This window comes from Myotis lucifugus, unplaced genomic scaffold (genome assembly GCF_000147115.1).
Source record: "Myotis lucifugus unplaced genomic scaffold, Myoluc2.0 scaffold_51, whole genome shotgun sequence".
NCBI lineage: Eukaryota > Metazoa > Chordata > Mammalia > Chiroptera > Vespertilionidae > Myotis > Myotis lucifugus.
Genome location: NW_005871099.1, coordinates 2,797,032 through 2,812,613, shown reverse-complemented (window position 1 = coordinate 2,812,613; position 15,582 = coordinate 2,797,032). Strand labels below are relative to the sequence as shown.

General features: G+C 35.5%; 1 protein-coding gene across 1 annotated transcript in view; it reads right to left on the bottom strand.

The window, feature by feature from the left end:
- The window catches only part of PCLO (piccolo presynaptic cytomatrix protein), a 274,100-nt gene that overhangs the window by 142,850 nt on the left and 115,668 nt on the right, over positions 1-15,582 (bottom strand). Inside the window, 2 exon segments of the mRNA XM_014455816.2 lie at positions 3-3,455; positions 14,575-15,480. Of these exon segments, the coding sequence (XP_014311302.1) occupies positions 3-3,455; positions 14,575-15,480 (4,359 nt within the window).

Sequence of the window (15,582 nt, the reverse complement as noted above, 5' to 3'; positions counted from 1 at the left end):
ATTAAGATGAGCAGGAAAGTAATCTCAGTTGGACGAATTCTCAGTATAGGAAATACAAGAGTCGATGTAACAGCTGTAAACACTTTCTTTATTAAAATTTCAATCATAGGATAACATGTCATATTTTAGTCGATTAAATCTATGATCCTCAGCGGTATCTATAGGTTTACCACAATATGGTGCTGTTGCTGGAGGAAGAATTTGCTGAGAGAGGAGGAGGGGAGGGGATGTGGAGGAAGGGGAGGGGGAGGAGGAGGAGGAGGTTGAGCAGATGTGTCCAAAGAAGAACTTCGTAGGAATGGGTGTGTTTTAGTTGGAAGAGAGGAAACAGAAGGACCGCCAGATGGTATCTGAGATGCAGGTTTTGCTTGACCAAAGATCTCTCCGGATACAAAGCATGCAGTTGAAACTTGCTCCTTCATTGGAAAGGCTATTCCAGAAGGTGGCTGATCAAACACGGTTTCAGATAAGCTAGTTTTAGCTAGTTCAGCCTCAGAATCCTTCCTTTTATCTCTGTAAGCTTCCAAAACTTCCAGAATAATTCCATTCCCAGTTTCCTTCTTGGCTTTCTTCACCGAGTCCTTTTCAGATATAGATAAGTCAGTGGAAATAGTGTCAGCAATTAGCCCCTTGGGTTTAGTTTCTTCAGATTCTAAGATAGAAGGTGTCATATCAGATAAGGAAATTGCAATATGATCAGTACTAGGTCTACCATCTGGTATAGTAGTCTGATCTAAAGATATACTTATTTCTTCTGGGTAGTCTATGATGCTGCCTTGAAAATATGTTGATGAAGAAATATCCCCAGGATCTTCTAATTTAGTTACTATGTCTACTGGTTCTGTATAAACTGTAGTTATGCTATCCAGGGTAGTAACGGGTGAGGAGCTATCTGTGGTACAAACTGAAGAAACAGATGATGTGAGGGAAGGTGTGTCAGAGGGTGGGACAGATGTAGCACTTTCTGAAGGCTCAGAGTAGGTCAAAATCAGTGATTCATGGGCAATTATCTCTTGAATTTCTCTTGTGTAATCAGTTATATATTCATCTTCAATTTCCTCTGTTGAAAAATGTTGGGTTATTTTGACATCTGGAATAGAGAGTGTTGCACTGCTGGTTGAATCTGTGAGAGATGCTCCTGAAAGAATACTTGATGTCAAAGATTCATCGGGCAACCTATCATAGTCCATAGTGGACTCTGTCATGTCATCCCTGATGGGGGGCTGGGTTGGACTGGATTCAGGTGTTAACTGCATCTGTTTCCTCTTCATGAGTTCTTCATAGGCAGCATCAGCATCTAGTAACTTTTTTTCTTCACTGGTAGAAGTTACCATACTATCCAGATCTACTATCTCGTGGCTTTCTGGGATGATATAAGAACTTGAAACAACATCTTCTTGAGGCACAATAGAATGTAAGCTTTCTAACTCATAAAACTCTTTCTGGAGGTCTGTAATTTTCTGCATAGGATCATCATAAATATGTTCTGGAAGTCTTGTTTTTTGCTCTCTCCCTCTCTGCTGCATAAATCCATTTTCATCTTCTTGCCTTGTTAGCAGACTGTCATCGACTGAACCATTGTATGTGTCCTCTACTAAAGACTCATAAATGTAATCCTCTATTAGCATCCCACCATACAAAGGCTCCTTTTCAAACATTTCCTCTCGTTCATTTGCAGCTGGAAAAGCTTTGTATTTGTGGGTTTTATGCATCATTTCTTCATACATCTCCTCAGCACTTTTTAATGCCTTTTGGCCACCTTCTTTCTGCATAACAGAATGCTCATCTGTTGGTGAGTATAAAGACACAGCTGTGGGCAATTTATAAACTTTTTGCACTTCAATTATTTTTTCTGGGCTTATTTCAAAACCCTCTGGATCTGACTCTATGCTAGGTGAGTATTCAGAACAAGAAGATCGATGGAGCTCCTCCATTTCTGCAGCCTGACGTAATTCTTCTGTTGGAGATGCATCTTCAATAGGAGAGAGATTGCTGGGTGGTGTCTTTGGTCTTTCCCTCCTTCTCTGAGCTCGAAGTTCATCTTTGTCTTTCTTTGATTTTTTACTAGAACTTTTTCTTTGTTGCTGTTCTAATTCCCGCTGCTTTTCTTGCTCCTTCAATAATTCTTCTTCCTCTCTCAATTCTTCTTCCTCTGAAGAATCTTCAATAGTCGGTAAAAGAGGACCATGTGACCTGTGCCTAGCTTTGCGTTGCTGCTTGCTCTCCCCTTTTTTGTGACTTGGGCTACTGTCACTGTCCTCATCCAGCGATGACACTGATGTAGGGGATGTGCCAGGAGTGAAGCTCGAAGCATGAAGACTAGAAGATCCTTCCCCCCTTGACCTATCTTCTGGAGAGTCTGTCAGGCTTTCCATTTCTAATTCTGGCTCTTCATCAAAATACAAAGCTGTTTTTTTCTGTGATGACTCTGCAGAATACTTATCTGCTATTGTGCTATTGAGTTCAATTGTTTTAAATCGACGCAGCCCTCCTCCTCCAGCAACTACAAGTTCTTCACTCTCCTGACTTTTAGTTTCTCTGTATTTAATGTCAGGACTTTCGTCAAATGTCTCATCATCTTCATCATGCCATGAATGGCGCCTCCCTGCATCTTCCTCAAAGCTTGTGCTACTTTTTCGAGTCAGTCGCTTGTGTTTCCCTGCTGTTACTTTCCCTTTTCCTTTTGTTTCTTCCTTCTTCTGGCTCTCAATAATACCACTGATCTGTTTGAGCTGGTTCCTAATGAACTCATCATCCTCAGAACCTGAAGCGTCTTCATCAGCACTCATTTCTCTGATTTGCTTTCGAATAAAGTCCTCCTCTTCACCTGATCCTTGGCTATCTTCCTGTTTATACTCATCACTGCTTGATGAACCAACACTAGTTCTCCGTTTTCTTTGTGGAACAGGTGAGTTTTCACTTTCACTACTGTCTTCAACTGAATCATAAGGCTGTCTTCTTGTAGCTATGTCATCAACAAACTCAGACTTTTCTTTGTGGTCCTTTCTGGGAGGCGTGTCTTGTTGGCCATCTTTTGTAAAAGTATCTTTTGCTTCATGACTCTCTTTGAGCTTCTCTTCTGAAACTGTAGTTTCCAGTGATTGAGTTAAACTCTGAGTTTTCTGCTCCTCCTTAGGCTGCTCAGGAGAAACCTCTTGGGGTTGTGTTTTCTTTTCTGACTTTTCTTCAATAAGTGTACTTGCCTGGGCTTCCAAAATGGAGAGGACTGTACTTTCTAACTTAGCCAAGTCTGAGGGGCTGGAAGGGCTGCTTTCTTGTGAAAACGAGTCCTTTTTGAGTCCCTTGAGCAAATCCTTTTCATCACTTGGAATAAGACTTGGGATTTCACCAAGTGAACCTGATATGCCATCAGAAGAATATCCTGTGTCACTTAGACCTTGTGGGCTTTTCGGCTGTTGAGAACTTGAAGTGTCTGATTTGTCATCTTCCTTTTCCTAGCAGGGAGGAAAAGATACAGGAAAACTTAACGTGATTAAACTAATAAAATGGCCTCTCTATTACTCCCAAATAACTATTATGAACAGAGAAAAAAAGTATATGAAACTTTTTCAACTGTAAGGTAATATTGTTTTAAATAAATCTTTGCATGGGGGAAAAAAGAAAATAGTTAATACATACTGATTAAGTTAGTTTTCATTTGATTAAATGTCAATTTGAAATGACACTTTTAGTCCATTAGTGCTCTATCCTTCTACATTTCAATATCATTTTCCTTCAAAAACATGATTTTCTTTCTCAGCATATTTATTTTGGGATATAATTCAAATTATTACAGAAAAATTTTAATGATATATTTCCACTGACATAATTAATACTTTTGGATTATGAGGACAGGCAAACAAAGGAAGAATCAGAGGACGGGCCTTTATGTGGCCATAAGACTTACGGGATGTTGGAAAATTGACTTAACAAAAGTAAGTCTGATGCCATAATGATATTTGCCCCACCAACCACAAAGAATGTTTTTTTTCTGAGAGATATTCAAACAAGGCTGTATTTTTAAAAAACGTAAAACACTGTATTTAATTGGTATCACAGTTAATATTACAATGCTATGAGATGTGACTGTTTAGAAATTGTAAACTTTGAAAAAGTAATTGGTCTGGCTCATAGCTTCAGTAAAAGAGAAATAGCTATTATTTTTGTAGAGTTGTGAATCACATTTATCTTCAGTATGCCACCTCAAAGATATTTATCAAATATCTCTTATAAATGTCTTCTGACTTTGAAAATACTTGTATTTTTACCTTTATGGTATTTCAAAATCAGCTTCCTTCAACCAGCACAACAACTAACTGTATGAATGGTTATATGGGCTTTTCAGGGAGCTGGGACACAGAGTAGACAAATCATTGAACTACTTATTTTATTTGATAAGACAAGGATAACAATTTGATTCAAGAATCAGATGCCTTAAATAAAAAAAAATGTTAAACATAAAGACTTTGTGCATAAGTCTAAATGAAAAAACAAAACAAAACAACAACAACTATGAGCAAAATGAAACCCAGCTGATCAAGTTAGTTTCCATGTTCAGAGGAGAACATAAAAAACAAACAATCAAACAAACAAAAAAAAAACAGCCCTAGGAAAGGAAGAGGGAAGGTGAAGAGCTGCTCAGGACATGCTCTATTTGACGCTGGCCTATGGAGTCACCCTGGATTCCACTAAGTCTGTATCTTGAACTAACCATCTCAATATTTTAGTGGGTGTGTAGTCATGGGCTCCACCAACCTATCTACAGCCGAAATGAACAGGTGTCAGGTCAGGTAACAAACGACAAACATGCAAAAACGTCTTTCTTCTTTCCTGCCTTCCTTCCCTCCTGCCTTTCTTCCTTCCTTCTTTTTCTCCTCCTCCTTCTCTGACTGCTTCTCCTCATCCTCCTTTTATCTATAAAGTTCTCAAATATAAAAGCTGTTGGCTTGATATTAATTTTACATTCATTTTCATCTTACTACCTATCTTTATTCTGTATGGTTAGATATGTATCTTGAACACATCATAGAGTAAAATACTTTTGCTGAATTTACAACATGACTCAATTAAAAAAGACAGTCTGATATATTTTTCACACCATTAGTCCAAAAAGCAATGCTGACTCTTTGCTTGACCAATAATTAATTTCTCTGGACCATTTCAGATGTCTGTGCAGAGAAGGGTTACTTATCTGCAGTTATGAGACTATAGTAGTGGGGCTAATGAGTCCCCAACCAACTGTGGTTCCTTTCTCTTCAGAGCTACACATAGAAGAGGTAAGCATTACAAAACAGTCTTCTAATAAAAGCTTTCTAGATGGTCACAATGGAGGGACATTTCTATATCCTTGCATTCCACAGAAAGCAAGAGCTTATTTTTTTGAGTCCAATATACTTTCTATGTCTTTCCTTGTCTTCTTTCCCAAGTTTCACTAAATTACTGTAAACACCATAAGCACATGGGTGGAGTATCTAAGCTCCTTTTCAATAAAAGGGCAAGAAAATGATCTTTCATAATTAAAGTTTGATGGTGTCATTTATATTCTTTATTTTGTGTCTGCATATATCATAAAACATAACAATGTAAGGAAGCTATACACATATAAGAAGTGTTACTATTGTTATATATAACAATTCATTGAGTATAATAAAATATAAATTATAATTTTATACAATAGGTTCTGAAGATTCTAGTGACATTTTACGAAAATAAGGTTAGGACCAGAAATATATAATGTGTCAAAGGAAATGAAGATACATTATACAGAAGACTAACACACATAAATAACAAAATACCTGCCCTACAATACCCTTTATGTAGCCTTTCACCTTGTGCTAATCCTTTCCTTCTTTCTTTAGTAAATATGTTCTACCTCCTTCCCCCTCTGCCTCCTCACAGGATCCGTTCATAATTTACCTATAATGATGTTGTGATGATTTCTCCCCACTAAGGACTCCTCTTCTCTATATTATAAGGTGGAAAAATGTGGGAAGGTTTTGCTCTACAGATTTGTGGGTCTAGATACAATGTTTAGAGTGGTTAATAAGGAAATCAAGTTAGGTGACCAAGAGACATTTGGCTACACTGTTCAGAAGGAACATTTGGTCATGTACTTACTGTACGATAATATATTGAAAAAAAATCATAAAGTCAATTTTTATCATACTAAGTAGCATAGGTGTAACATCTCTTGACACAGGTGACTGGCCTGCTTCTTCATTTTGCTGTTAACTTATTAATCATCAGAGCATACATAAACCAGGCCCTTTGCCTCTTTGATTTAAGGCAGCTATACATTCATCTTTAATCCTGCTGCTAAAATGGAAACAAAATGCTTTCCTTCATATACCAAGATCAGCACAATGAGGTACTCATCTGTCCGCCCCATTTGTCCTTCTTGTGGTTATCCACTCTCCTTCGTGAGACACCTGGTGTGAGGACTAGTACAATTTGTATCCATGTGGCTAACCAGTCTATACAGATTTAACAGAGCAAAACCTTGCTTCATAATTTGTTTCCTAACAAGGTAATAATTTGATCAAAAATGAAAGAGTAGATGGAACTGAGAAGAATGTAAAACACAGTGTGTAAGTTGGGTCTGATTTTTCTCTAATTATTCAAGCTTCAAATGGATGTCTGAAGTACTGTAACTTGAGAAACACGATCAAAGGATGTATGTGAGGAAGGAATAATTGGGATCATTTTCTCCCAAATGTCTCTAGAACTAAAAGATTGAGTTTTATCTTAGTTGCTTAAAAAATGCATGGCTGTGCCTGGCCAGCGTGGCTCAGTGGTCAAATGTTGGCCTATGAACCTAGGACATCACAGTTCAATTCCCGGTCAGGGCACACGCCCAATGTGGGGCGTGCAGGAGTCAGCTGATCAATGATTCTCTCTCATCATTGATGTTTCTATCATTCTCCCTCTCCCTTCCTCTCTGAAATCAATAAAAATATATTTTTAAAAATGTGTGGCTGCAAACTTACTTTTGAGAAGAATAGTAAACCACTTAATAACTTTTTAAGGTTTAATGAAGTGAATATATTCAAAGGGTTCCTTCTAAGTTACATACATATATAACACATATACATATGTGTATAATTATCTTTGAATTTCCTTACATTTATTATTTTATTCATTTGAATCGATAATCAGATGCTGAAATTATTCATTTCATTTTTTACAAAATACATCTGGAATGACCTGAAATTATTACATAAGAATAAAAGTCCTTGCCGAAACCAGTTTGGCTCAGTGGATAGAGCGTCGGCCTGCGGACTGAAGGGTCCCAGGTTCGATTCCGGTAAAGGGCATGTACCTGGGTTGCGGGCACATCCCCAGTTGGAGATGTGCAGGAGGCAGCTGATCGATGTTTCTCTCTCATCGATGTTTCTAACTCTCTATCTCTCTCCCTTCCTCTCTGTAAAAAATCAATAAAATATATTTAAAAAAAAAAAAAGAATAAAAGTCCAGGTATCTACCCTGTGCATGAGAATTTTGTTTGTCATCTTAGATGGAGGCAGTGAGTGGGAACAGCCATAATTTAAGCTTACTTTTTTGTTAATAGAAATGTTATTTTTCAGCTTCCCTGAGGGATACATTTTCCCTGTATTTTTCTAAGTACATTTTCCATTAGACTATATTATACTGACTTTTATTTTGTATTATGTATTGTGCTTTTTCCATGTATAGTAATATGGCTATTAAGCCTTCCTAGTCTGTGTATATGAAATAATAACTTAAAATTTTCAGTGGTTAAAATTAATATTTTTTACTTGCCAACAGAAAGCAGAGAATAGAGAATTATTTTTCCTTCCAATATTCTACTGCTGAAAGGCAGTAAATTGAGACCCATTTGACACTCTTTCCATAATGTCATATCTCGAGACATCTGTAGTAGTGAAGAATATACCAAGACACATCTGCACTGCCACTCTTAGTTCTGCCCTTTTCCCAAAGGAAACTTTTAGCCTTTCATGTTGAAAGTAAATAGAAGTTACCTGAATATTATTGGTGTTAAGAACTAAGTTTCTGGTTAAATATAATATTATACAAAGAAAGGATGCAATATTAAGTTTTTGGTTAATTTCCCCTAAGTCATTTATTTTAATTGGGCCAAAGTAAAATAACAAAAGAAAAATCTTTAATCATTTATAGAATGTTTTGGTCAAAATGGATTGCTAGTCTGATTAAGTCCATAAAATTCACAGAGCCTGGAGAGAAAAATCATAATCCCACCTACATGGGAATGCTTTTCACTACAGAAAACCTCTTAATTTTTAATCTTATCTGTTTATGCTGCCATTACATACATTGCCTATATAGAACTTGAATGCTAACCCCTGGATCATTGTAACCAGAAAATAAAGTTTATGCTAAAGAATGTTCAAATTTTGGGTTTTATCAAGAAAGCTACAGTGTTTCAATGTATCAAATGCAGATAAGCAGTATTCTGTTTAAGCATGTAAGTAAAAAGAGAATTCTGTACTAACATGTAATTTTAAAATATTAAGCTAAAAAAGTAAAGAAGAATGTACCATTCTCAACAATAAAGATAAATTTTAAAAAGAATGTACCTTTCAAATTATTTATTACATTTCAGAATAAATGTTAATTCCACTTGACAAAACATTTTGAAAGACAGGAATGAATGGAAAGAAAATGATGTGGCAACAAAGAAATGCAAATGATATACTGTAATAATATGAATCACACAAGAGAAAAAATAATGAATAAATAAATAAACATATTAACAAAGTAAAAAATTACACGAAGTGTTTGGGATTATAGTGGGTGCTGCCAAGAGATATAAATAAGTATAATAATGAAAAGGCAGTATGTTAAAAGTATCAAAAAAAGAAGCATTGTGTTTCTTACCCTTTGCAACAGCATGGATGGACCTGGAGAATATTATGCAGATTGAAATAAGTCAGTCAGGGAAAGACAAATATCAAATGATCTCACTTATATGTGAAATCTAATGACTATATTAAACCGATGGACAAAACAGGCCCAGAGGCATGGATGCATGGAACAGACTGAAATATCTCAGGGGAGTGGGGGACAGAAAGAGATTAACCAAAGACTTTATATGATCGGGGCTGTCTCACCCAGCCCGGGGGAGGGACGGCAGAGGTTGGCTGGCCATGGGAGGTTGGCTGTGGGAGCGCACTGACCACCAGGGGGAAGCTCTTGCATTGAGCATCTGCCCCCTGGTGGTCAGTACACTCCATAGCTACCGGCCGGTCGTCTGATCGTCCAGTCATCTGATCGTCCGGTTGTAATGGTCGCTTACACTTTTATATATATATAGATATGCATAAACAAGGAACACAGACAATAGTGGTGACGACATGGATGGGGCAGGGGCTGGGAAGAGAGGGGCCAAGGGAAGAGGGAATTGGGGACATCTGTAATACTATCAACAATTTTAAAAAAAGAAAGAAGCATTGTGTATAGTGTTTGAGAAACTCAGCCTTTGTAATGAGAACTGGACTAGAATCTTAGCTTTGCTGTTTCCTAGAGCTTACCCCTCTTTAACACAGCTATGATATTTACCTTATCATTAATTATGTGGGTTAAATGATAGAGAATGAACTTAACATAGTACACAGAATATAGTAACAGGTAAGTTAAGAGTATTATTTTTGTTTCCAACAAAAGCTAACTTAAAGCTGATCAATATGGGGAGTTGAGCAGCTAAAGTTTGTGCCCCTAGGGAGAGGAGTGGCCTAGAGGCCCAGGTGGGACTTTTCTAATAGGGCTGATGGTAGGGTGCACTATCAGGGCACAGAGAAGGACTAAGTACAGGTTCAGGAGGGAGAGCACACAAGTTACATTCAGGAGTTACACAAAGGCCTACTGACTGGTTTTCTGTTTCTTACTTGTGGGCAATATTAGGTTGTTTGAAGTTATACTGCAGCCATACTTGCGAGTGCTGAAAAAGCCAAGCTCAACTGTTAAGTCAGTAGCCTTGACGGTGGGATACAGAAACCTGGGCAAGTATACCAAATTATCTAATGGACTATAAGAAGGAAACATTAAGATTTTTATTGTAATTTCAATCTAAAGTTATATTTTGCTAACTTTAATGAAAAGACTGACACCACTATTTATTTGTTTCTCATGTTAGTTGGTCACATGGTCTGTGAGAATCCTGGGAGAAAACTGGAAGTTATACTGTAAGGAAAAGATATAGTGAGGCAGTCATTTCATTTGCTCACCTTTATATAACAGCTTATTTTTTGTTGTTGTTAGGCAGGTTTGTGACTTGTATTACCCAGTTTCAACTAAACCACCTTTTCTGTAATAGTTAAGTGTTAAAAAATATTCTTTAAAACTATTTTCACAAAAAAAGCATGTGTTAAGGATAATACTAATAATGTAAGAAACATAAAGCACAGTAATAAAGAAGCTTACACTCCATATTGTTATAAGCTTTTCATCAGCAACTTTACAAGGTAAAAGCAATGATAACCAAGTTGAATCAGTTCTGACACAAGTTGGCCAAAAATGTTTGATGGTACCAGAAAACTATTCAATAACTGTATTTACATCTATTATTGCTAATAACACATTGCCTACACACACAATGTGTTCTGCATTATAGTAAGTAATATTATGACAGGATCAGAAACTCACATTACTTTCAGCAAATAAGTATTCTAGTACTTTATAAATTTTTAGTAAATTGAGTAATAAAGATATAATATTCATATGCATTTTCTTACTGAATAATGTAAGAAAAAAGGTCATATGTCATTTGGTAAAAGTTGTTTTTTCTGCCATGTAAAAATAGCTAAAGTAATATGTAGAAACTAATATGGTGACAAATCAAACTGCATGTCTTCATTAGCAAATATTATTAGAAGAAACAAAAAAAAATAACTGGAAGGTTTGGGGAAATCTTATTAGAGCAAAGTAACAAAAGGTTATATAATAATAAAAACATGTTCAGTTTATAATGTTCAATAATTCTGTTTCAATAAAATTCTTTAAAAAGTACTATTGTGAGACACAAAGAAATGATATACCAATGAAGATAGCCTCCATATTGAGGGATTTGTATAACAAAGGTATATATGTTTTTAAGTAAAAAACTACATATTAGCCTGGCTGGTGTGGCTCAGTGGTTGAGCACTGACCTCAGGAGGTCACTGATTGATTCCAGATCAGGGCTCAATCCCCAGTAGGGGGTGTGGTGTGCAGGAGACAGCCAACTGATGTTGATGTTTCTCTCTCATCAATGTTTCTCTCTCTCTCTCTCTCTCTCTCTCCTTTCCTCGCTCTCTAAAAATCAATGAAAACATTAAAAAACAAAAAATAAAAAAACCTACATATTAATTACTAAAGAATAGCTTTTCTGACTGAAATTATTTTTTTAAAGGGTAAGATTATAGAGATAGCAGTACATATAAAATTCATTTACTTCTACCAGTTACAAGTAAGCTAGAAATGCAGAGAGTGTCTTATGATTCTACAGATGTAGTACACGTTGTATACTACTGAGACCTTTATATTTTGAAGTATATCTTTAATATTTTGTACTAATTTAGAGAATAACTATGTATTTTAGCCACAGAGGTTTACTGATTACCTCACAGGAAATTAATTTGAAAAGTTGTAAATGTGAAGATTTAATTCCTTTTTAACAAAAGTAGAAGAATTGAAAATTTGCCCAACTTTTGGGTGATGACAAGTGGTTATCAGCAATATACTACTTATTAGATATTTAGGAAGAAAGTAAACCTTGGTTATCAGCAACATGCTACCTTTTGGTTATCAGCAATATGCTTCCTTTAATTAGGAAAAAAATAAACAATAGCTGTCTCTTCAAAAAAATTATATGTGAAAACACTCCTTTGAAGATATAGATTTTTGGAAATTATGTGGTTATGCTATATGAAATGGCATGTCATTCTTAAAGGCTTTCAGATCTGCTCATTTAACAAACTTTGCAGAGAATATTTTATTCTGTTTATAAATCTTTCAGATAAAGAACTCTGGTGCGCTTCAAAAACATTTGTTAATAAAATATTTTAAAACACCTTATTTTCTGATAATTGGTATCGAGGAAGATTAACATTTATTTGTGGAATTTCTACAATTAAGGAAAAATTTTGTTTTCAATTTCAAACTTAGAAAACAGCAAGATTTGGCAAGTACAATCTTTGATCCACTTCTTCCAATTCTGGTATATGCTTGTGGGTTATCTTTTGTTGTTGTTGTTATAATAGCCATTAAAACTAAATATCAAAATATAAAAATAAGCTTAACTTAGAAGTTCAATTTCAAATAACTCTATCAAAATATTTCAGACCCAGATTTTCTAAAATATTGAAGCACAGTCAATCAATGCTCTCTATAAAACACTATCTTTAATCAAATTTTAATGTGGTCAAAAGTATCTACATTTAAATACATATAATAAAATAATTTTTGTTTATTTCACTGATTTTTATTTTATTTATTTGTCAATATTTTATATAGTAAATAATAAATTAGTAACTTAGTATATACACTTAATTTAGAAATAAAATAAGTATATATATTCAGATGTATATATTGAGGTTATAAAATAAAGAAAAAGTAAGGATAAAAAAATGATAGAAAGTGATAAAGGTGCAAAATAATATAAAAACTAGTGCATTAACAAAACATTAGGACACATTATTCAGATTGTATTTAACAAGCAACAGAGAATCAGTAGGTGTATGTGAGCAATAGAGTTAAACTGTCCAAACCCTGTAAAATCATAATCACCTGATGAGTATATACTGGAGAAGGGAGAAACGGAAGGCATGGTGACCAGTAAGAGATTATTTAAATCACCGGTGAAAGGTCAGGAAGGCCATGCATAGGATAGTGTCCTTAGGAATAGGAGCTAATGAACTGGAGTGTGATAAACTGGATGTGGAGAGCAAAGAGCATGTAGAAGAAATCTCAGATCACTCATCCTGGGAAATTAGAGACAGGGTGAATGGTGGTGCTTTTATCAGAAATAGAAAAGTCAGAAGCAGAAACTGCCTGTATACAGACTTCCAGCTTGCAATCAGGCTTTGAAGTGGGACAATCTATTGAGTATTTTAAAATGCAGGTCTGACAATTAAAAGAGGGGCAAAGTACACAAGTGGATTTAGGAATTGTCCATGTGACTTCACTAGGAGAAAAGACAGAACTCGAAAGAAAACAAGAAACCTCATGGTATGGAGATTGGGAAAGAGAAAGTAATAGTCACAATAAAAAGCTCAGGAGGGATGATCGGAAAGGCAAAGAGAGAACATTAAGGGAAGAGCCATGAAAGAAAAGGATAGTTTCACAAAGGGAAACATGGTGAAAAGCATCAAGCTCTGCAAGTGGTTAGCTAGAAGCTATGGGTGGTGGAGGTGGTGGCTGATTCGGATATTAGAGTAAGGAATACATAAATAAGCATCTACTTTCTCTGACTTTAATAAACTCATTTATATAACAAAGGGAGATCAAAATTTATTTATTGAGATATACATCACATACCAAAGGTAGGTTAATAACCATGTGTTAAAAAAATTTTAACAACAAAACAGAACAACTGAACCAGAGTCTGGATGGACTATAGGTTCTAATTAGATTTATCATTTTAATACTAATAAATCATTTCATTTTCCTGCAAGTCATTGCTAGCATCCAGAAGGTGGAGGGACCGAGCAAAAAAGAAGGGGGTAAAGAGAAAAAAAACAACAACTCATGGACAGGAATAACAGAGTGGTGATTACAGAGGGTAGGGGAAGGGGTCAGTGGAGGTGGAGATGGGTATACGGGAGATAAATGGTGATGGGAAAAAAATAAAATAAAAATAAAATAAATAAATTTATTCAACCAGATATAATGTAAGATTTCCTGTAATCTGAAAAATCATAGTTCTTCTAAAATTGATATTATTGCTTTTGTAAATATTGGTTAAGATGGGGCACTCTTAAAAGTTTCTACTAAAGAAAAAGAAAAAAGTATATATATATATTATTGGAGATTGTGCTTGGGTTATAAATAACCCTTCAATATTAAACACATTGAGCAAAACCACAAACAGAATACATTAATTAAAATCATACTAAATACTAAAATGAACTTTTGTTCATTTGTCTTAAATGTTTCCACTCTTTTTGCAATCACAATTATATAATTTTATGGTTGAACACAACTTGAAAGGAACTTGTTGACTCTTAATTAACCAAGTGGATAAGGGAATAGAAACTTAAAAACACACATATTTCATATTAAAAGAGGATACTGATTTTATGTTCATAGTGGAGAGAAAAAGGAATAACTTAAAATGGTAAGAAACGTTTCTTTATCACTCTATAGGATGTGGATAAATTATCTGATAGACATAAAAGCTAGAAAAATAAATTTTATATCTATGCTTTAAGCTGTCAAAAAAAAGTTCTTCATTTTAGCAAACAACTGTTACACTTTTCTGAAAAAAAATTAATCAAAGGATTTTCCTTATATAATTACCATTAAGCACTCTAGGTACTTAGGTAAAAATTAGTAAATTATATACATAAGACTGTGCAAAGTTAAGAAAACATAACTTACTGTTTTTTCTTTCCCAGGTTCCACCTGATCAGGCTTCGCTGCACATACTTCCTGTGGCTGATCTTTTATTTTTTGAGTTGCCCCATCATCTCCCTCAGGCAATGTCTGGAGCATCCCAGGCGGTACATCCTCCATCTTCATTGGTGATGGTTTCTTTTCTTGCACTGCCTGAGGAGCCACTCTGTCTTCAGGCGTTTCTTCAGCAACTTGTACTTGAGTTTTAAGTAAAGTCTGTTTCTGTTCCTCCTCTAGAGCTGATGTTTTTGCTCCTGGAGGAAACTTTTTGTCTTCAGGGGTTGGCTTTTTGTCTTTAGGAGGTGGCTTTTTTTCTTCTGGAGGTGGCTTTTTGTCCTCAGTGGTTGGTTTTTTCTCTTCAGGAGGTGGTTTTTTTCCTTCAGTGGTTGCCTTTTTTTCTTCAGGAGGTGGCTGTTTTTCTTCAGTGGTTGGTTCTTCCTCTTCAGGAGGTGGTTTTTTTTCTTCAGTGGTTGCCTTTTTTTCTTCAGGAGGTGGCTGTTTTTCTTGAGTGGTTGGTTTTTCCTCTTCAGGAGGTGGTTTTTTATCTTCAGGGGTTGCCTTTTTTTCTTGAGGGGCTAAAGCTTGGTCTTTTTCTTGTTTACGCTCTTCTTGTTTTTTATCTGTGGTTACCTTGGGAAGCATTTTTTCAAATAAAGGTGTTTCTTTTACTTTTTCTGGTATGATTTTTTCACCTTCTGTTTTTCCTTCTTGTTCCTTCTTTTTAACTTTTCCTTGACCAGGCATTGCAGTTTTCTGAGGTGATTGTTCTGTAGGGAAAGGCATAGGAGAGGCTTTTGGCCCTGATGGTGCAGGAGGCATTTTGCCCATGTCTCCAAGCTGCCCTGACATCGCTCTCTGGGTTTGGCAATTTAAACAAAGCCATTCATGAATCTGCAAATAAAACAGCATTAAACAGATTAATTATATGATCATGTATTTGTCACACTGCATTTACCAAGGTTAAATCACAATTTCTAATTCTATTTTGTATAT